At 46.3% G+C, this 22,995-nt stretch overlaps 1 protein-coding gene across 1 annotated transcript in view; it reads right to left on the reverse strand.

Moving 5' to 3' along the window:
* Positions 1-325: 325 nt before the first annotated feature.
* Positions 326-22,995, reverse strand: part of LOC146357385 (cytosolic phospholipase A2 epsilon-like) — a 46,989-nt gene continuing 24,319 nt past the window's right edge. The window contains exons 12-19 of the mRNA XM_084827478.1: positions 16,073-16,295; positions 14,633-14,747; positions 13,202-13,339; positions 12,759-12,866; positions 11,909-12,100; positions 8,284-8,453; positions 7,930-8,113; positions 326-534 (exon numbers count right to left, since the gene is read on the reverse strand). Of these exons, the coding sequence (XP_084683604.1) occupies positions 326-534; positions 7,930-8,113; positions 8,284-8,453; positions 11,909-12,100; positions 12,759-12,866; positions 13,202-13,339; positions 14,633-14,747; positions 16,073-16,295 (1,339 nt within the window). The remainder of the gene's footprint in view (positions 535-7,929; positions 8,114-8,283; positions 8,454-11,908; positions 12,101-12,758; positions 12,867-13,201; positions 13,340-14,632; positions 14,748-16,072; positions 16,296-22,995) is intronic.

Raw genomic sequence — 22,995 nt, forward strand, 5'->3', positions numbered from 1 at the left:
TTTGGAGCTACATTATTGATTTGGCGTGATGGTTGCTATGCTCCTGAGCTAATACTGCTAGTACACTTGGACTAGCAGCAACCAACTTGGAGGAATCAGCACAGATGTCTAGTCTGCAGGTGTCTGTTATGCTGACTTAGAATACCAGTTGCTCACAAAAGGACTAGAAATGCTGGAAAAAGATGACTTCAGCCAGTGCCCTAAGTTGGATTGCTTGGTTTATCCAGTATAGTCCCTTGCAGGGCTTGAAGTGAAATTCAGTTAGATTTATGAACATTCGGAGCCTGGGTCCACATTCCATACACGAAGTAGTCAGTAGAGAAGATTATTTCTTAAGTACTTTTTTCCGTTCTACTGCCATATTCAAGGTCTGCAGAATCAGATGTTGGTTATTCAGAATATTATATTCACTGAGTTCCACCAGCTGATCGTATTCTTTCTTACTGAATGTCGTTGAGTATGTGGAGTAGGGGCTGCAGTTACTGGAGACATCAATTTCTCCATCTTTCATTTCTGACGCAGAGCGTTTCACACCTAAGAAAACATTGTAGTAAGGTAGAGATGTAAGAATGGCATTTGCAAAAATTATGCTTGTACACACATGTTCAACAGAAGTGTGCAGGCAGGCACACACACATGTGAGTGGGTGGGAGGAGCATATCTTTGTCCCAGAATTAGAGTGAAGAGATTAGTTTTCCCCTTAAACGACTGGCACTCTGTGGTCAGTGCCCTGCCACTATTCGGCAGTGAAACTTAGTGACCACCATGAAGAAGTGTCTGTCCAGGTTACAATCCCATTATTACAGAGTTAGCCAACAATTTCATTCAAGCAAAAAACTGATGAAAGAAACTGAGATTTTGCTGCATGCCTCACAACTCTGATCGAAGCAGAAAAAACACACAATACAACGCAATACACAAAATACATTACAGAGAGCTTCGGCTATTGGGCAGTATATAAATGTAATACTTAAATAAATAATCTGGAAGAGGAAAGGAAGGTCTTGGATAAAGAGAAATGACAACATCCCCCACAACAGTAGCAGCAAAACGTTGGGACTGAGAGCAAATGGAATAGCCTCAAAGCCCCAAATAGCAATACTTGCAAAGTCATTTTTCTTCAGTACGAATGCATTCTGAAAAGGAAAGTGCTGTGCCAGTCAAGAGGCCCATCTAGAGGAGAATTTTTTAAAAGGAGGATGGAGAGGCTAAAATTGCTCCCATTGCTTCTTGCACCCTGTTGGCAGCAGCCCAGCAACGCATAGGAATCTCAGAAACCTCCGAGATTGGAGGCTTCCATCTAGTGTGTGGCAGCCCAGTAGGTTTGCCCCCTAAAGGCATTTTCACACATTAATGAACTAGTCAGAGCCAATTCCATGAACATTACAATGTTGGCTGAGTTTTCCAGCCACCTGCCAACCACCAAATTCTGCTGCCTGCCAACCACTTGCTTTTCATACTGCCTCATGAATACTGATTGGCATGAAATGGGCCCTGAAGGATCAGGGCATGACTATGAAAAAATCCAGGAATGAGAAGATGGACTCTATTTGGCAAGCAGGTTGATCAATTACTGACCATAAATTGATATATATGTCATATATGAATATAAACATATGTTATATGTAGCTCAGCTTGCTCATGTTCTAAATCAGGAGTGGGCAACCTGGAGGCCTTGTCTAAATTTCAAAAGACCTCGTCAAGTGGTCAGTTCAAACCTGGAAAGAAGGATCTGTCCCTCACCTAGGAAGGGAGAGAAGCGAAAGGGGAGGGGCAGAGAGAGAGAGAGATTGAGAGAAGGGGGTGTCAGAAATGGAAAGTGTATTGCAGACAGGGAGAGAAAGGGTGGGAGAAAGATTAAGAGAAAAAGGGCAAGGAAAAATAGAGAATAGCACTGTGGCACACCATAATTTTATACCCTGGCTGAATGGTCTCATGGAGACCCCTTTAGATGGCCATGTGAAGCACACGAGTCACGACTAACATTTCTCTTCCTCCACTCCAACAGCCATGCCCTGTTTTATAACGGCTTCTGCATTCCTGCTAGATCAACAACCACAACCATCAGTTTGCCAACCCTGATTTTAAATAATATTCTGAGCATGTGAAGTGTTGCATTTCAAACTCACTGAAATCATAGAGAACTATGGCTATAGAATGGAGTTTGCTTCTCCTTCCCTGATGACCTCGTCACCTGCTACTCAGGGTGGTCATTTGGGGAGCCCCCCAGACTTTGGCCGCAAGGTCCAGCCTTTGCTGTGCTACTGGTAGCACAAATATACCTCCCTTGCCAGGGGAACCATCGCCTCTTTCACAGAGCTGTGCAGGTTTTGAGAAATCTTACCTCCCTAGGTCAAGGTTTGATTTGGCTTCCATCAGCTCTTTTATGTTATATTAATCTGCTCCCAGATGGAGCTGCCTGCAGAATGTTCTTTTTAGGAGGGTATTATAAAGAACCAGAGTGACTCCACGGTCTTTACTTTCATTGGGATATTCATGTTTCCTTGTATGGGTTAGAGATTGCTGGTCAGTGAGAGGCCCAAGAAGGGAGGATGCTGGCACAGAGACCTTGTGACACCTGAAGGGGAGGATGAGTCTGGTCCATCTCAAAAGTGTATGGCTCTGCTGTCTCCAGGCAAGTTATCTCTGGCCTCAAGGACATAAACTACCCAGACCTGAAGGGACAGAAGAGTGCTTACAGCTAGGTTGGTGGGAATCATGCCACCTCTTCCTTTGACCCTCCTTTCTGGAGGGGAAGGTGGAGAGCACCAGAATCAGGCCTGGATACAGTATAAATCTGAGGAGGGCTCTTTGACGATTGTCCTTTGTTATCATCCTTTCTCAAGGAGGTTTCACGTTTGGCATGGCTATGACTAAGGACCCTTAGGCCCAGTAAGTGGCATAGGCCAGTTAGTGTGTTTTTATTTGTCTGTACATGGGTTTCCAACTGTTTGATGTATTGTAGACTGTGTTTTGTAATTCATTTGTTAATACATCCTTCTCACACCCCCTTGTAAATAAACTGTCTCTCCCTATAAGAACTGTGCTGCTATTTACATCTGGGTCAGTGCTGAATCCAGTGTAGTTGGTAGGCCTTACCGACCTTTGTCTGCACACAAGGTACTGGGAACTGGTTTAGTCTCTACTCCTTGTACCCAGGGGCAGGTCTACCTGGAGATTCCCTCCATTCCTAGGTGTGGTGCCAGTAGGGATGTATGAATAGTGCTCCATGACCAGCATGGTCATTTTAAAAGGTTGTTTCTCTCTTTAAAACAGCATTGCTTTAAACAAATAGTTTATCACTCAGGCACACCTAAGACAGCCTTCTTTTGGGAAGCCCCTAGGAAGAGGAAGTGTTTTGGCTAAAAGTAAACAGAGACGGAGGATTTCAATTTTAAAAGAACACCCACAAACAAGGCAGTGAGCACAATTCATTTTTTTTAAAAAAAACTTTTGTATTTATTATCAGAATATACTACACTGAGTTTTTATTTACGAAAATTTTGTGACTTTTTGCAGACGACGAAAAAAAAGCTGCATGACTGCTGGCTACGCAGGATCTCATGGTGCCGTTCCACAGGGGATTCTGTGGCACGGACTGAAGGGAATTCGATCACATTTCAGTCTCTGGCGGAATTCTCTGACATCCCTAGGTGCCAGTTTGGAAAGTGGTGGCAGCTAGGGATGTCAGAGAATTTCTCCATGAACCTTGGGAAGGCCAAATGCCAGTGCATTCGGCCCCCCGAAATTCGTGGAGAAATGGTCTGCCCCCCCGCCCCCCCCGGGACGGGACTTACCTCGCTCGACTGTCCCTGGCGGCGGCGGCTCCGGCGGCGGTTTGGCGGCGGCGGCCGGTCTTCCGACTGGCTGCCGCCGCTGCCATTTCCGAGTAAAACAAAAACAAAAACAAACAAACGTGATAGGCTACGTAAAGATTTACGTAGCCTATCACGGCTAGATTTTTAAAAAACATCGTGACAGGCTACGTAAATGTTTACGTAGCCTATCACGGCTGACTTTGAAAAAAAAAAAGCGCATTTGCAAATGGCGGCGCCCATGGGTGCCGCCATTTGCATTCCTTATTTTGGCACGTGTAGTCTACGTAAACATTTACATAGACTATGGCGAAAATAAGGGCAACGCAAATTACGTAGACTACACGGGCCAAAATAAGGAACACAAATGGCGGTGCCCATGGGTGCCGCCATTTGCGTACGCACTTTTTTTTTTTTTAAGTCAGCCGTGATAGGCTACGTAAACATTTACGTATCCTATCACGGCTGACTGCAGGGACGCAAACGCCATCTGCGTCCCGGCAGGAGATGAGGTTTCGCGGCCGGAGGGATGGGGCGCCTCCCCCCCGGCCAGAATTTCAGCTGGAGGGACGGAGCGCCTCCCCCCCAACTGCAAAGCAAGCTTCGGGATCAGGTAAGGGACTTTTGTCCATCCCTAGTGGCAGCTAGGGATGGGCGAACTCACTGTGGTCCGTGTCATGCACCACTTGCTGGACCCCCACTGCCTACCCATCCCTACTCGCCACATGTGGTGAATCGCTGGGTGGTCTGTGAGTGCCCAGCGAGTGGTGTGCGACCACCAGATCCTTTGCTGAGCCACCATTTTGTGTGGTGGCTCGGCCTTTTTGTAAAGGCCGATTTTATGTAAATGGTGGCCGTAAACCAGCTATTCATGCAAGTTTACAGGTGTAAATGGCCATTTACACCTGTAATCTTGTGTAAATGGTTATGTTATGGCCACCATTTGCATAAAATCAGCCTTTATGAAAAAGGCCAAGCCACCATTTTGCAGCGTGGCAAGGGACTGGGGATCCCTACACTTGCTCGATTCGGCGCATGCTGGGTAGGGAAGTGCGGGGATCTATGGACTGCCATCTGTAGCCCAAGCCAGCGACTTCTCTCTGGTCCTTCAGCCCCAGCCTGACACCCATCGCATCCCTAGTGGCAGCATACCAAGAGTGGTTTGGTGGAATCATGATGCCCTCTACCTTCCTTTACAGGTATATTTCTGGGCAAAGTAGATCATTCACTCACTCACTCACTCACTCACTCACTCACTCATTCAATCACTCAGAAATCTGGTCTTTCTGGGCACAACTTTTCCAGCTCTCCTTCTACCCTCTCCTCTCAGATCATAATGTAACAAAAGAGCTATAGGTGTGTGGGGGTTTGGAGCTTGTAGAAACCCCAGCTAGGAATGTCACAAGTGTTGGGTTGGAGCCTTGGAGGCTCAAACTTGGCAAGTTCCCACCAGTTTGGCCCCCCCAGATGCCAGTCCATGGCCCCCTGTGCTTGCCCGACTCAGCACACACCGAATCAGGCAAGTGTGGTGGCCACCGCTCCTTGCCCAACTGGCAGCTTGGCCAGTTTTGTAAAGGACCCATCTGCCTGGGCTCTTAATACTTTGTGCTTTCCTTGCAAGGAAGGAGAGCATGAGGGGCCACGGCTAGCTGAGCAACTGATCCTCTGGTTGCTCTTGGGAGCAGGATGGGAGCTGAGAGGGAAGCACCATGGCACTTTCCTCTCAGCTCCCATCCTGCTGCCTCTACTGCCATGGCCGCTGAGGAACCCCACCTCTCTCTGCTGGTCTCTGGCTGCGCAAGACACAGTTGCTCTCAGCGGCCACAGCAGTGGCAGGATGGGAGCAAGTGGGAAGCGGCTTATCGGGGAAAAGGGTGACTGCTTGCCGGGCTTCTGTGAACTACTGGGCAGCTTACGCCCTGGCGTGAGCAGGGGTAGGCAGCTGGCAGGGGTCTGGTGAGCAGGTTGTGGGGTGGAGTCAGGTGAGTTTGCCCATTACTCACCCCAGCAGTATAGAGAAATTGAATACAGGGAAGTAATTTTTACTGCAACACATGTAAGGATATAGATAGGGATGTCAGAGAATTCCGCGACGGATCTCGGTGAGGCCAAATGCCAATGCATTCGGCCCCCCGAAATCCATCATGGAACGGCCTGCCACCCCCCCCGCCCCCTGCGGATCCCCCCCGGGATGAGACTTACCTGGGGCAGATGTTCCGGACGGCGGCGGCTCCAGAAGCGGCTTTGGCAGTGGCGGCGGCAGCTGGTCTTCCGAAAAGCTACCGCTGCCATTTGCAGTCTGTGCCTCCCCCCCCATAGATGTGATAGGCTACGTAAAGACTTACGTAGCCTATCACGTCTGGGTTTTAAAAAAACAACAACACATACGCAAATGGCAGTGGCTACGGCCACCACCATTTGCATTCCTTATTTTTCACCGTCTTAGTCTACATCAATATTTACTTAAATATCTAAGACAAAGAATATTTACTTAATATCTAAGCCGAAGAAAAATATGTAAGGTGAAGAATATTTACTTAAATATCTAAGACAAAGAAAAGAAAGGGGAACGCAAATAGCGCCCACTACGCTATTTGCGTTCCCCTTTCTTTTCTTTGTCTTAGTCTACGTAAATATTGACATAGACTAAGACAGCGAAAAATAAGAAACGCAAATGGTGGCAGCTGTAGCTGCCGCCATTTGTGTACGCGTTTTGTTTTGGTTACCCAGCCCTCCACGGCCAGAAATCCGGCTGCGGATGGCCCTGGCCTGGCCCTGGCTGGCTGCTCCGCGGAGCCGCCACAGAGCACAGCCGGCCGTCGAGGATTCCGGGGGGGGAGGACCAGATCGCCTCCCCCCCCATCGAGGATTCCAGAGGGAGGGACGGAACGCCTCCCCCCCATGAACAGAATCCACGAAAAGGTAAGTCACTTTCGTACATCCCTAGGTATAGAGATATTAGAGGGAACAGGCAACTAATAAAGAAACAAGAAGGGAAAATGCATCTAACCTTTGAGTAGCTATTTTAGTGGTACACTAGGCTGAGCTGCTTCTAAATGTTGAAAGGTTGCTAAGGTAGGATTCCCTCACATTTCCATAATACGATGGACATTTGTTTCCCAAGAATGGGTGGCAATCTGACATTGTACAAAGACAGAAGCCTCCTCTTTCAAAGAGGTCCTAGAGATTGGTGGACGGTTTAGCTCAGGGTAATGTGTGGCTCACCAGATGTTGGTGGACTGCAACTCTGACTCTGATCATCCCTCACCATTGGCTATACTGGCACCCACGTCTGCCCCACCCCTGGTTTGGCTTATAGGAGGTTGGTCCTATCAACACCAAGGGGGCTGAACTAATTTAAGATGCCCATTTAGGTTCAGCCAATGATAGCAAGACTTTCTATGCTCAAGTACAGTATTTCCTCTGAAGCTAGACTTTCTTAGCAGTGTTAAAAAAAGACCTTATGACTGTGGTTCCTTAGAAGATTACAGTCTCTAGACTGCAGCATTTATAATTTCGGAGCTATAGACGGCCATGAAGCACTAACACTGATTGCTTTCCAGGAGTTACTAAAAACTTGGCAGATTCAGAAGTGGAAGAAACTGATTACTGCTGAGAGCTATCTGTTGAGTACTGATGACTTAGCAGCCTATTGTGGTTAGTTGTTATTCTTCCTATTATATGTAACTTTTGAGTTATAAAATGTTTTATTTGATTTTTATTGTTAGCTGCATTGGGAGGCTTTTAGATGGAAAGGGAGAATACAAATATTTTATTAAAACAAGCATATTAAAAATAATAAATAAAAATCAGACACTGTTGACTATTTTTGGCAAAGACGGTCATTTGCAATTAAGGTGGTAATTCATTTCTGAGGACTGACACCTGAGTCACAGGGGTTTTAAAGGACATTTTGCTCTGAATTTTTTTTAAGGATTTTCTGTCTTTCCTTTTTCTCCATTCCCCTTTATCTCCCCCTCTGGCAACATTTAGACAGTATGTTCCTCAAACAGGTACCTGCCTTTCTTGTTATGCCACTCTAGATATCACTGCGTACAGAGGCTGTGCTATGTTAATAAAGATAAATAGTGATGATGTTGACAGCATAGCATACCAGGTGCTTTGTAATAGCGAAAGGTATCATTCACTTGTGGGAAGAATAGTAATATTGGTGCTTCCATGTTCTCCGCATCTTCAAACAAATAGCATTCTTTCAGATGTTTGTCATCGTCATTCAGCACAACTTTGGGAAATGGGATTCTTTGTTCCGCAAAGTACTTGCATGATTGCTTCAGGGGCTAGATTATAAAAAAAAATAGAATGATAAATATGGGGATGAGATTGCCAGGTGCAACAGGTGTTGGGTGGGACAGCACGAAGTGCAGCGGAAGCGGAAATTGTGCATGAATACAGAATCCTTGTTGAAAAATAAAGTTAAACATGACAGTGGGAAAGCCACATATCTCACCATAGATTGTGATCCTGCGCTATAATTTAAATGTAGGATAACATCCACCTTCCTCTCTTGTCTCAGCAGAGGTGCACAGCTAGTATTGATGAAGAATCCAGTATCTACTAGAGATAAGTAGTCTTCTGTTTGGGTCAGCTGATTGGGTGAAGAAGAGTCTAGTACAGTATCTAAATGGCAGAACAAAAATTATGGTAAGCATAACAGAGGAAGCCTCAGTTCTCATAGCCATTTAGTGTGTGGTGGGTGGCTTGAAATGGCTCTGGGTGTTGGTTCAGGTGCAGCCAAATTCATATACCAGTTGAACTGTTTGCATGACACCAGACCAGACACAATCTCCAAAGCTAGTCTGTGGTGGTGTGCAAAACTGACAAATCAGTCCTGCCTATGTCACTTTTGCATGTGTTCACCCATCCAATTTCCTCAGTACTCTGTGATTTTTTTTAAATCCACACAAAAATGTGCATACACGCGCACAGACACACACACACACACACACACCCCTAATTATATTTTTACCTTCAAAATATGAATATCTAATGCTGCAATCCTGTGGTTCCTGGGAAGGCATCCTAGGGGGCCATAGGAAATGCTGGATCTCCCTCAAAGGTGGAGACATCCAACCTTGGACTCCCCCTCCCAGGCACCTCTGAGACAAGTTCTTCTCCAGTGTCCGAACCTGGACATTGAAAAGGGGGAAGAGGGGAGGTGCTGCAATTGTTAGTGCGTGCCAGGGGAGTCTGTGGATCCACAGGAGCAATCCTACTGTTAGGTGTGGAGAGCTCCGATGCTGCAGCCTCTGAAGAATTCAAACCCTTGCTGGGCTCAGGCTGGTAGGGTCAAAGTGAAGGAGAAAAAGCACTTTGGTTTCCCTTTCCCCTCCCTGGTTGTTCTTAAAAATAATTTTTCTTCAACTGAAACAAATGGGGAGGGATCAGTGGCAAGCTGACATAGGCTGACATAGATCTGCAGTTTGAGGGTGTGGCTGGGGACTGGGAAGGTTGTAGTTCCTGTGGACACCCACCCCCCTTTTCTGATGAAAGAAAAGAAATGGACTTGGAGGAATCTCCCCATTTGAAGAAAGACCTCTTTTCCCGCCCCTGAGCGGGAGATCCAACATTTCCTAATGCCCCAGGATGCCCTCCCAGGGAGTGTAGTATTGCAATGTTAATGTATTTTCTCCCACAATACAAATTTAAATCTACTTTGATACTGTTTTAAGCCACAGACCCACTAGAGCTCAATTAGTCCATAACCACAGCCACCTAACGCATTAAGACCCATGTAGATAATGGAAAGTTCCACAGTGGTATCTAGCATTGCGCAAGCCTATAGTACAGTCATATGGCAACATGCCAATGGACTGGTACATTGAAGTGAAGAGCTTTGGCAAGCGGAATGTCGCCTGACTGTCTTATGCTGTCTATTCCTGCATTAAAATATTTTATTCATTGTATTGATATATTTACTGTGCTTTTAAACCACCCAGTAACTGAAGTTCTCTGGTTGGTGTACAATACATTAAAAACATACATTACAAATATTAACGCAAAAAATAGAAACAGCACAGAATTAAACCAAGATAAAACCAGCAGAAAAGAAGAAAACCATTACAACAACATAAAACCAAATTATTTATTTATTTATTTATTTATTTATTAAATTTATTAATCGCCCATCTGACTGGTCACCCAGCCACTCTGGGCGATGTACAACTCACCATAAACAATTTAAAACAATAAAATTTTACCATAATTTTTTTTTAAAAAAAATACCCTAACCCACCCCAAATGCCTGCCTGAACAACCACGTTTTTAATGCACGACGGAAGCTCATTAAAGAGGGGGCATGACGGAGTTCCCTAGGGAGGGAGTTCCACAGAGTGGGGGCCACCACAGAGAAGGCCCTCTCCCTCGTCCCCACCAGTCTAGCTGTCCTGGCTGATGGGACAGAGAGAAGGCCATCCGAGGCTGATCTTGTTAAGCGGCCTGTCTGGTGCTGCTGGAGGCGCTCCTTAAGATAGGCTGGGCCGGAACCATATAGGGTTTTAAACGTCAAAACCAACACCTTGAATTTGGCCCGGAAAACAACTGGTAACCAGTGCAACTCCTTCAGCACTGGAGTGATGTGATCTCGCCGGCGGCTGCCTTTAATCAGGCGAGCCGCCACGTTCTGTACCAGCTGCAGTTTCCGAACCGTCTTCAAGGGTAACCCCACGTAGAGCGCATTACAGTAGTCTAAACGAGAGGAGACCAGGGCATGTACTACCGATGGGAGCAGATGGTTGGGAAGGTAGGGGCGCAGCCGCCGTATCAGATGGAGTTGATACAGCGCTGTCCGGCTCACAGCTGACACCTGAGCCTCCATGGACAGCTGGGAGTCCAAAATGACCCCCAGGCTGCGGACCTGGTCTTTCAAGGGTAGCTGTACCCCATTCAACACCAGGTCAACATCCCCCAGCCTCCTCTTGTCTCCCACCAAAAGTACCTCGGTCTTGCCAGGGTTGAAACCAAATTAAAACCAGAGGCAGCAGAACAGAGTACTAAAAGCATTAAAAACAGTTCTTAAAATGCCTGGGAGAATAAAAAGGTCTTCACCTGGTGCTGGAAATAACATAGGCACCAGGTGCCACCACTGAAAAGGCCTCTCTCTTGTAGCTACCCGCCTTGCCTCATTTGGTGGGGGCACTTGGAGGAGGGCCTCAGACAATGATCTTAATGTCCAGGAAGGTAAATACGGAAGGAGACAGTCCTTCAGCTAATCTGGCCCCAAGGCATTTAGGGATTTAGAGTTTAAAACCAGTACTGTGAATTGGACCCGGAAATGGACTGGAAGCCAGTACAGATGGAGAAAGACTGGCATAATACAAACACATTGGCCAGTCCCAGTTAGCAACCTAGCCACCCTCTTTTGGACTAATTGAAGTTTCCAGACTGTTTTCAAAGGCAGCCCCACCCCCACATATAACTAGGGATGGCATGGGCGCCCGATTCAGTCCGGGAATCTGGCGGACCTGCTCCTGCCCGCACCCCTGAGCCCCACTCACCAAGCCCCTGCCCCTGCTTGCCCCCTGTCCATGCTCAGTGAATGGCCTGCACTCATCCCGGCAGCCTTGTCAAGCTTTGCAGTCCCCATTTTCTGAGAAATAAAATGGCAATCACGAAAATGCGCAAATTTGTCCACACGCAAAAATTCGTATTTTCGTGAGGCACATATTGCGTATGTATGAAAATGCATATTTTATGAAAAATGCACATTTTTATACACACACTAATATGTGCCTTTGCAAAAAATGAGTCTTTCACACATGAGAATATGCGCATTTGCAAAATGCGCATTTTTGCGCATACAGAAACATGCACATTTTTGCAATTGCCATTTTATTTTTTTTAGAAATGGCAATCTCAGAGCTTGATGAGGCTGCTGGGGTGAGTGCGGGCTACTCGCAAGAGTGGGAGGGGCTCGAGTGCAGTCCGGGGACCAGCGAGTGGGGCAGGGGCTGGGCAGGAGTCCGGAGAACCCGGACAAAGGTGCGTTTGCACATCCCTACATATAGCACATTGCAATAATCCAAATGGGAGGTTACAGGAGGGGGAATAACTGTTACAAGACTGTATGAAAATACCTTTCCATCTACAGAACTTGTCATTCTCCAGGTAGCTATTGTCCAACTGGAGACCCCTCATGAAGTTGTGGTACTGAGCAACGGATAGGCGATCAGTAAGTACATCTCTAATAGCACTGGATAGAGGTCCGGAAGGTGTGTACAGATGTGTTTTTTGCTCATGTGGTCTACTAGGCAGATGAGGCTCTTCATCTACAGAGGAAGAGTAGCAACAGTGAAAGGTTTTGTTGGTCTAGAGCAGATTTTAGGCTTGCAGGATCTGTTTTGTTTTTTGACTAGAATGTTGAGGTCCACCAAGCTGAGCCAGACACGAAAATAGTGGCTCAGGGGACAGAGTCGATTATCTACTGCACCCCATTACCCCCATACTGGGACATAAGCATATCTACATTTGAGTTACCATAAGTTCAGAGATCCTCACTCCAAAACTGGCCAAGAGAGCTGAACAAAGAGCTGTTCAAAAGCCACCAATTTGCACCCATTTTTGACAGATGAGAAACACTGAGGCTGAGGGATAAGCAATTAGTACAAGGGCAGCCATCAGCCATGACAGAGGGGCTTTTCTCTGTGTGTTTTAATCCCCTTGGTCTCATTAAAGTCAGAAAACCCCTGGAGATCTACTTCAAACAACCCAGAGATCTACCTGTAGATCCTAATCTACATTCTGCCCACCCTTTGTCTTATACATGGATATGCAGATCTGAAAAAAAAACCCTGGACAAACATTTTTGCAGAAGCCAAAATTCTTTTGCAGGTGGCAAAATTCGAAAGAATTTTCTTCTTTAAATTGTTCACAGATCCATTCAGAACATGAATAAGAGGTCGACAGCCAGGTATGAGTATAACCAACCAATATCAACTATTTGGTCTTGTGTCCACTTGTGCCAGAAGTCCTCTGAACTGTGAGATATGTTCCAGAAATACAGCAGATTCAGGGAAAATATACTACTCCACATGCCTATAAAGGGAGAGAGAATGTATAAACGTTAACAATACAGTGAAGGCTTAGTGCTATGATATTTCACACTTCTATTGAAAAGCTGTTCCTTTAATTATTATTATTTTTGCTAAACATTGTAAACATGTCCTCTGCCCTAGCAAGTGCAATCTGTAAACAGACGCATGCTCAAGGAACTGCTGTGTGGCTAGAACCATCCCAGTTCGCAGCTACTCCAGTTGTGCAACTGTGGCTCAGGCCCTAGTCTGGAGATCTTCTTGGAGCATAGAAGTGAGGTACTTTCCGGTGTGTTGTTGCCAGTTTAATATTAACCAGAAAACATTTCCTATTATTACCCTGCATGTAACAGATCCGAGTCTCTGGAAGCCTCTTCATCAGACGTCCCATGAAGAACTCGCTTCCAAAATCTTCAGCCCGAACAAAAGCTCCGTATTTTAGTATCCCCACTTCATAGGGTGTGAACTCCATCCATTCTGAAAAAGAACCACAGACATAGAAATGAAACAATCTCTCTCACTGGGCCACATCCAGCTACGTCAGGTGAGCAGGGATCTGCTTGTGCAACAGGACTCTCCCGTCCTCCCCCCTGTGTTCCCCGGTCAGGGGTCAGCAACAAGCCCTACTCCATGAGTGGAAAAGAAAACAGGCAAAATAGTCTGCCCCCCACTTCTTTTTGCCCATCCCTTCCTGTGGCCTTTTTCCTCTGCCACCAGGTGGAAATGTTTCTCTCTCTCCTCTGGCTGCCTCCACCAAACCAGCCTTAGAATTCTCTGGGTCTCAGGTATCTACTTTAGCTAATGTGGGAGTTGGCTTTTAGATGTGGGTGGATAACCCAAACTGGAAAGAGATCGCAAAGTTTCAAATAACAACATTTAAAATTTGACTGAAGAAAAATGTTACTATGAAAAAGCATTAAAATCTGAATGGATGCACACACACACACACACACAAAGTCATATGAGCAACAGGGTAATAAAACAACCAGGGACAAACACATAAAGGCGAAACATGACGTGATGTTACTCATATTGCTAGCCCTTGCGTGATATGCTTTAAAATATAAATAGCCAGTACATGTTTGGGGAAGCCAGACTGGGACCACAAAAGAGGCAAAGGGGTTGAAACCTCCCCCGGCCCCGCACACCCACCATGGTCCTGATCCATTTCGCTCCTTTCTGCACCTGCTAGTTATCACGAACGGGCTAACAAACCTCATGAATAATGTCATACCTAGTTCTGCCCTCAGGCTGGGCTGGCCAGGTTCAAATTCTCCCTCATTCAGTGACAAAGCTGAGTGGATGACCTTGCGCCAGTCACACCCTCTCAACCTAAACGACCTCATATGGTTGTTAAGCAGATAAAAGTTGGGGCAATATATGCTGTCCTGAGTTCCATGGAAAAGGGGCAGGATTTAAAAAATGTACTAAATCAATAAATTTGTGGCAATCATGCCATAGGATCAACATTGCCCCACAATTATATAGTAGACCCGAGCTGAAAGATCCAAACAGGCAGCTAGTGTGACCTCTTACATGATTCCAGTACTCAGGTTTATGCATCTGCAGGGACTGTATGGGGTCATCAAGCTCACACTACGCCTGGATTGCGTGTATTTATTAAATGGGTGCCCCCCCTTCCACATGGCCTTCAACATATGACCCGTCAGCATGCTGTAACCTATCCCATCAAGCCGTGGCAAAAAAGCTTCAGGACATGAGGGTTCAGCCACAATCTCAAGTCCAGAGATCTCTCGGTATTGCTACTACCATTGAAATCCACAGTGCTGTATTTCTCTTTCACATTGATTGCAGTGTAGATTGGTAAAGGATTCTGTCCATTATTCACTGCTTGCTGTTGATCAGAGAGTTTATGGTTGTCTTTCTGTGATGTTTAAAAGAAATAGATGTTGACAAAAAATAAATTACAATAGTAGAAAACAATTTTCAATATATCTGACTGTGGAATGCTATACAGGGGACTATGCATATCCCTTTCCAGAATTAAGAATTAACAAATGCTGAAATCTACACATAAATGAGGTTTCATCACTACAGCTTATGCAGCACTGGGAATCCTATTGCAAGTTTGTTGTACACTCAACAACTCAACCTGGATTTGAGACACGGAATGTGAAGCAGCCTGGGGAAGCTAAGGATTTTTAGCAGCATCATTCCATGTTGCAACATAATTCCTGGAACATCATTCCAGGGACACCTGGGCTAGAAAAGATTAGGGTTCAAACACTGGATTAGCCCAGTGTGAAGGTGGGATGGCTGAATGTGTTTATTTACGTTTCTGTCCATGTCTCATTTTTGCATTCTTTCAGTTTGTCCCAAACTCATTCTTCCAAGCTTAAATTCAATTAATCTTGAAATCTGATATTTTAAAAAAAGTTTACATGAAAATCCATATACATTTTTTGTTGTATTTCTCCGAATACAAGCATTTTTGTATGCAAAATTTTCTCACAGAGCCAGTGTGGTGTAGCAGCTAGAGTGTTGGACTGGGAGTCAGAAGATCTGGGTTTTAGTCCCCACTCAGCCATGGAAGGTCACTGGGTGACTTTGGGCCAGTCACAGACTCCCAGCTCAACCTACTTCACAGGGTTGTTGTTGTGAGGATAAAATAAAATGGAGAGGAGGAGGAGGAATGCCTTGGGTTCCTTAAGGAAGAAAAAAGGCAGAATATAAAATAAATAAATAAATAAATAAGATATTTTTGCAATCAATTTTCCTAATATTACTTTCAAAAATATTTTATTAGCATCTTAACATTATTTTAGCTAATATGAGCTTTCCCCTAATCTCTGCATTTTTGAGCACATTTTTTTTACCAGAGAACTCCATTGCAAAATTCAGGGAAGTGCAAATTTCGAAGGATAATTCAGTTTCGGTTCACATTTAAATGTGCAAAATTACAGGCTTTGTGGGGTTTTGTATTGTTTCAGATACCTGCAATACCTATTTGACCAGAAGTTACCATTTGACAAAAACAAAATAACCGTGTGTATAGAGTTATAGGAAACGATCTCTCTCAAACCACCTTCAAGTCCGAGCACAGCTTATACACGCTAGCCTCCCCATAACTTAAGAGGCCTGGAGTTTTAAATGTCTAATTTATATTATGCAAGGATGATCTTTCTTACACATGACTGTAAGTACATGGATGTGTGCTGTTTAATACAAGACATAACGAGCATACCGTACCCCGTCGTTTAACAAATATTCAATAAGCAACCCCCATAGATCTATACAGCATATCTTTTGTCCCTCTTGTTTCCGCTGACGCAGCTGCCTGTTGTAATAATTCAAACGCTCCATCGAAAAGCTGTCCAGCTTGCTTTTAGTCACATGTCTTTTAGCCTCATTGATTTGCTCATTCAGATCCTTTTTTGACCAATAAGCATCTTTGTACAAATTCGTCATGGTCCTGGGAAAAGAAATATGAGGAAGGGCAACATAGGAATATAAGCAGCACCCTGCTAGATCAGACCAAAAGTCCATCAAGTTTGGCATCCCCTTTCCAGACAGATGCCTCCAAGACGTCCACAAGCACCAATTCTGGCCCACTTGCACTGGCTGCCTGTATATTTCTGAGGCCAATTCAAGGGGCTGGTTTTAACCTATAAAGCTTTACATGGCCCAGGACCGCAATACCTGATGGAACACCTCTCCTGGCATGAACCTCCCTATACATTATGTTGATTATCTAAGGCTGTCTTCCATGTGCCTTCTCTAAAGGTGGCTTGGAAAGCAGCAACAAAGGAGAGGGCCTTCTTGATGGTGGCTTCTCCCTGACAAGGCCCACCTGGTGCCAGCATTAGGGATGTACGAAAGTCACTTACCTTTTCGCAGCTTGGATTCGCGGTGGGGGGGAGGCGCTCTGTCCCTCCCCCCGGAATCCTCGCAGGGCTGCCTCCACTCTGCAGCGGCTCCACAGAGCTGCCGGCCAGGGCCGTCTGCAGCTGGAGTTCCGGCCGCAGATGGGCTGCTGCAGACGCAAATGGCGGCCGCCGTAGCGGCCGCCATTTGCATCCAGCGAAGCTGCTGTGATAGGCTATGTAAGTATTTATGTAGCCTATCACAGCAAGCCCCCCCCCCAAAAAGCAGCATACGCAAATGGCGGCGGCTATGGCGGCTGCCATTTGCGTTCCCTATTTTTCGCCGTTTTAGCCTATGTAGATATATATGTAGGCTATTACGGCGAAAAACAGGGGAATGCAAATAGCGTAGTGGTCACTATTTGTGTTCCTTCCCCACCCCCCGCTGTAATAGCTTATGTAAATATTTATGTAGGCTAAAACAGCAGGAAAAAAAGGAACGCAAATGGCGCCCACTATGCTATTTGCGTTCCCCTGTTTTTCGCCGTAATAGCCTATGTAAATATTTATGTAGGCTAAAATGGCGAAAAATAGGGAACGCAAATGGTGGCCGCTGTAACCACCACCTAGGGATGGGGGAGAATTTCTCCCCGAAACTTCGGGGGGCCGAGTGCCAACGTATTCGGCCCCCCGAAGTAGTTTCGGGGAGAAATTCTCCGCCCCCCTGCCCCCCCCGGGATGGGACTTACCTTTCCTGAATGTCCCTCCCGGTGGCAGGTCCCAGCGGCGGTTCGGCAGGTCTTCGACAGGGGCAGAGGCGGCAAATAGCATTGCCCTTATTTTCGCCGTAGTCTACGTAAATCTTTACGTAGACTACAGCGACCAAATAAGGAACGCGAATGGCGGCTCCCTATGGGGGCCGCCATTAGCCGTATGCGCTTTTTTTTTTTAAAGTCACCCGTGATAGGATACGTGACGATTTACGTAGCCTATCACGGCTGACTTTGCAGATCTAGCCATGATAGGCTACGTTAATCGTCACGAAGCCTATCACGGGGGCGTTTTTTTAAAAAAACTTTTTATTTCGCGGCCGGGCGAGGCGAGGCGCCTCCTCCCCGGCCTGAATTTTGGCCGGGCGAGGCGGGAAGCCTCCCCCCGGCCTGAATTTCGACCGGGCGAGGAGGGAAGCCTCCCCCCCGGCCTGAACTTTGGGGGGAGCAGCGAAGCGCCTCCCCCCCACCGCAAAGCAAGCTGCGAGACCAGGTAAGTGGCTTTCGTGCACCCCTACCACCGCCATTTGCGTACGCTGCTTTTTTGGGGGGGGCTTGCCATGATAGGCTACGTAAATACTTACGTAGCCTATCATGGCTATGATGAAGAAGTGAATGGCAGCTGTAGGGTGGCCGTCATTCGCAAGTCAGCGTGGACGGCAGCAGGTAAGTGCTCTGTTTCGTGCGCCTTTCATGGGTTGCGGGAGTGGGGGCTTCGTTCCGCCATGGATTTCGGGGGGCCTCACTGAGATCCATGGTGGAATTCTCTGACATTCCTAGCCAGCATTGTTATCTTTTCGGTGCCAGGTTAAGACCTTCCTCTTCTCTCAGGCATTTTGCAGCATACGATTAGGGATGGCGGAACGGAACAAGCGAAAACTCCCTGGGATGGAACCTACCTTTTGTCAGCCATCTACGGGTGGGAATGGCGGCCCCGGTCTGCGGCTGCCATTTCCCTTACTACATTAGCCGTGATAGGCTACGTAAGTATTTACATAGCCTATCACGGCAACGCAGGGATGCAAATGGCGGCCGCTATGGCACCCACCATTTGTGGCCGCAGTCCAGCAGCGGATGGAGGTCCGGCTGCGGAAGGCCCCAGCTGGCAGCTCTGCGGACTTGCGAAGAGTGGAGCTGGCCAGGGAGGATTCTGGGGGGCGGGGCGGATCGTCTCCCCCCCACTGTGAATCCCTGGAATGGAGCCAGGTAAGTGATTCGCCCACCCCTACATATGATGAGGTTTTAATCAGGTCCTGGATTTTTCTTATGGTTAGTTACTTAACATTGTTATATACACGTGTCTCTCTGTGTGTGTTATCTGTTTATATGTAAATGGTTGTTTATATGTAATACATTATGTATTATGTACATAATACATCATGTAACATCCATAATACATAATACATTATGTAAAATACATAATGTATTTTAATGGTTTTTAATCTTTGTAAACCGCCCAGAGGGCATTGGCTATTGTGTGGTATGGAAATATAAGAAATGAAATGAATGAATGACAAGCAGCTCTCCTATTCTACACTAATTATATTCAAAAGTGTGTAGGAAATCTGTTGCCAAATGTTGTTGGACTGTAACTCCCATAAACCCCAACTACAATGGCCAATGGTCAGGAATGACCATAATCCACACACCCCTAACGCACCACCAGTGGAGGCTGGTAGCTCCGATGTCAGTGGAGCAGTGAATCTGCTCTGGGTTTCAGTCAGAATCAGTCAGAACTCTAAAGTTCCACATCTTGGATAGTTCCTTTAGAGTTCTGACTGGTTCTGGCTGAAACCAAGAGCAGATTCACCACCCCACTGTAGGGATGTCAGAGAAATCTGCTGCAGATTCAAATGAGGCCAGATTCCTTGGAATCCGGCTTCAGGAATCCGCAGTAGATTGGGAGTACCTACCTTCGCTCCAGGAGGACTGGAGACAGAATGACATTTGGCTGCTTCTTGCCAGCCAGAGCCATTCGCCTATAGGGGTGTCAGAGAATTTCTCGCCGAAACTTCGGGGGGCCGAGTGCCAACGTATTCGGCCCCCCGAAGTAGTTTCGGGGAGAAATTCTCCCCCCCGCCCCCCCCGGGATGGGACTTACCTTTCCCGAATGTCGCTCCCGGTGGCTGGTCGCAGCGGCGGTTTGGCAGGGCTTCGACAGGGGCGGGGGCGGCAGCCAGTCTTTCGACCGGCTGCCGCTGCCGCCATTCCAAGAAAAGTAAAAAACAACAACACGCCCCCGTGATAGGCTACGTGACGATTAACGTAGCCTATCACGGCTAGATTTGCAAAATCAGCCGTGATAGGCTACATAAATCGTCACGTAGCCTATCACGGGTGACTTTGGAAAAAAAAAAGCGCGTACGGCTAATGGCGGCCCCCATAGGGAGCCGCCATTCGCGTTCCTTATTTGGTCACTGTAAGTCTACGTAAATCTACATAAGGGCTATTTGTGTTGCCCTTATTTTTGCCGTAGTCTACGTAAATCTTTACGTAGACTACAGCAACCAAATAAGGAAAGTGAATGGCGGCTCCCTGTGGGGGCCGCCATTTGCGTACGCGCTTTTTTTTTTTTAAGTCACCCGTGGTAGGCTACGTGACGATTAACATAGCCTATCATGGCTGACTTTGCAGATCTAGCCGTGATAGGCTACGTAAATCGTCACGTAGCCTATCACGGGGCGTGTTTTTTTTTTTTTACTTTTCTGTTGAAGTTCGCGGCCGGGGAGACGGGGCGCTTCTCCCCGGCCTGAATTTTGGCCGGGGGCGAGGCGGGAAGCCTCCCCCCCGGCCTGAATTTCAGCCGGGCGAGGCGGGAAGACACCCCCCGCTCGCATGAACTTCGGGGGGAGAAGGGAAGCGCCTCCCCCCCACCGCGAAAAAAGCTGCGGGACAAGGTAAGTCCCTTTTGTACATCCCTATTCGCCTCCTCCCTGTCCCTGCCAATTGCCATGTCTTTAAAAAAAAAAAAAAAAGCAGTCGGGAGGATGTGCCCATAGACTTATACGCAAAATAGAGTCATGAATCTTGTGTATAAGTCTATATGTCCATAGGCTTATACGAAAATTCACGGCTCAATTTTGCATATAAATCTATGGGCACACAGACTTATATGCAAAATAGAGCTGTGAATCTTGCATATAAGCCTATGGACACATAGACTTATACACAAGATTCATGACTCTATTTTGCATATAAGCCTATGGGCACATCCAACAGCACAAGAGGCGACTCTACACATGGACATCACCAGATGGTCAATATTGAAATCAGATTGATTATGTCCTTTGCAGCCAAAGATCAATGGAGAAGCTCTATACAGTCAGTAAAAACAAGACCTGGAGCTGACTGTGGCTCAGATCATGAGCTGCTTCTTGCAAAATTTTGCTTAAATTGAAGAACGTAGGGAAAACCACTAAACCATTCAGGTATGACCTAAATCATATCCCTTAAGAATATACAGTGAAGGTGAGGAATAGATTTAAGGGATTAGACCTGATAGACAGAGTGCCTGAGGAACTATGGACGGAGGTCCGTAACATTGTTCAGGAGGCAGCAACGAAATCCATCCCAAAGAAAAAGAAATGCAAGAAAGCCAAGTGGCTGTCTGATGAGGCTTTACAAGTAGCTGAGGAAAGAAGGGAAGTGAAAAGCAATGGAGAAAGGGGAAGATATATCCAACTGAATGCAGAGTTCCAAAGAATAACAAGGAGAGACAAGAAGGTCTTCTTAAATGAACAATGCAAAGAAAACGAAGAAAACAATAGAATGGGAAAGACTAGAGATCTTTTCAAGAAAATCGGAGATCTCAAGGGAACGTTTCGTGCAAAGCCGGGCATGATAAAGGACAAAGAAGGCAGGGACCTAACAGAAGCAGATGAGATTAAGAAGAGGTGGAAAGAATATACAGAAGAACTATACAGGAAAGTTCTTAATGTCCCTGATAGCCATGATAGTGCGGTCACTGAACTTGAGCCAGACATCCTAGGGAGTGAAGTCAAGTGGGCCTTAGGAAGCATTACTAACAACAAAGCTAGCGGAGATGACAGTATTCCAGCTGGACTATTTAAAATCCTAAAAGATGATTCTGTTAAAGTGCTGCACTCAATATGCCAACAAATTTGGAACACTCAACAATGGCCACAAGACTGGAAAAGGTCAGTTTACATTCCAATGCCAAAGAAGGGCAATGCCAAAGAGTGTTCAAACTACCGCACCATTGCGCTCATTTCACATGCCGGCAAGGTTATGCTCAAAATCCTACAAGCTAGGCTTCAGCAGCATGTGAACCGAGAACTACCGGAAGTACAAGCTGGGTTTTGAAGAGGCAGGGGAACTAGAGATCAAATCGCCAACATTCGCTGGATTATGAAGAAAGCAAGAGAATTCCAGAAAAATGTCTATTTCTGCTTCATTGACTACGCTAAAGCCTTTGATTGTGTAGATCACAACAAACTGTGGCAAATTCTTAAAGAGATGGGAGTACCAGACCACCTTACCTGTTTCCTGAGAAACCTGTATGAGGGTCAAGAAGCAACAATAAGAACCAGACATGGAACAACCGATTGGTTCAAAATTGGGAAAGGAGTATGACAAGGCTGTATATTGTTGCCCTGCTTATTTAATTTATATGCAGAGTACATCATGAGAAACGCCGCTGGGTTGGATGAATCACAGGTCGGAATTAAGATTGCTGGGAGAATTATCAACAACCTCAGATATGCAAATGATACCACCCTAATGGCAGAAAGCGAAGAGGATCTCAAGAGCCTCTTGTTGAAGGTGAAAGTGGAGAGTGCAAAAGCTGGTTTGAAACTCTTACTCAACATTAAAAAAAACTAAGATCATGGCATCTGGCCCCATCACTTCCTGGCATATAGAAAGGGAAGAAATGGAAGCAGTGACAGATTTTATTTTCTTGGGCTCCCAGATCACCGCAGATGGTGACTCTAGCCATGAAATTAAAAGACGCTTGCTCCTTGGGAGGAAAGCTATGGCAAACCTAGACAGCATAGTAAGAAGCAGAGACATCACCTTGCCGACAAAGGTCCATCTAATCAAAGCTATGGTTTTCCCAGTAGTAATGTATGGCTGTGAGAGCTGGACTATAAGGAAGGCTGAGCACCGAAGAATTGATGCTTTCGAACTGTGGTGCTGGAGAAGACTCTTACGAGTCCCCTGGACTGCAAGGAGGTCAAATCAGTTCATCCTAAAGGAAATCAACCCTGAGTGCTCATTGGAAGGACAGATACTGAAGCTGAAGCTCCAATATTTTGGCCATCTAATGCGAAGAGAAGACTCTCTGGAAAAGACCCTGATGCTGGGAAAGATTGAAGGCAAAAGGAGAAGGGGACGGCAGAGGATGAGATGACTAGATAGCATCACCGATGCAATGAATATGAACTTGAGCACACCCCGGGAGAGCGCGGAGGACAGGAAGGCCTGGCGTGCTATGGTCCATGGGGTCACGAAGAGTCGGACGCGACTTAACAACTGAACAACTATGGCCACATGCGATCAGCAGGATGTGCCCATAGAC

The sequence above is a fragment of the Heloderma suspectum genome, chromosome 1 (assembly GCF_057233095.1).
Source record: "Heloderma suspectum isolate Gila_16-S chromosome 1, 16-S_ref, whole genome shotgun sequence".
Classification (NCBI taxonomy): Eukaryota; Metazoa; Chordata; class Lepidosauria; order Squamata; family Helodermatidae; genus Heloderma; species Heloderma suspectum.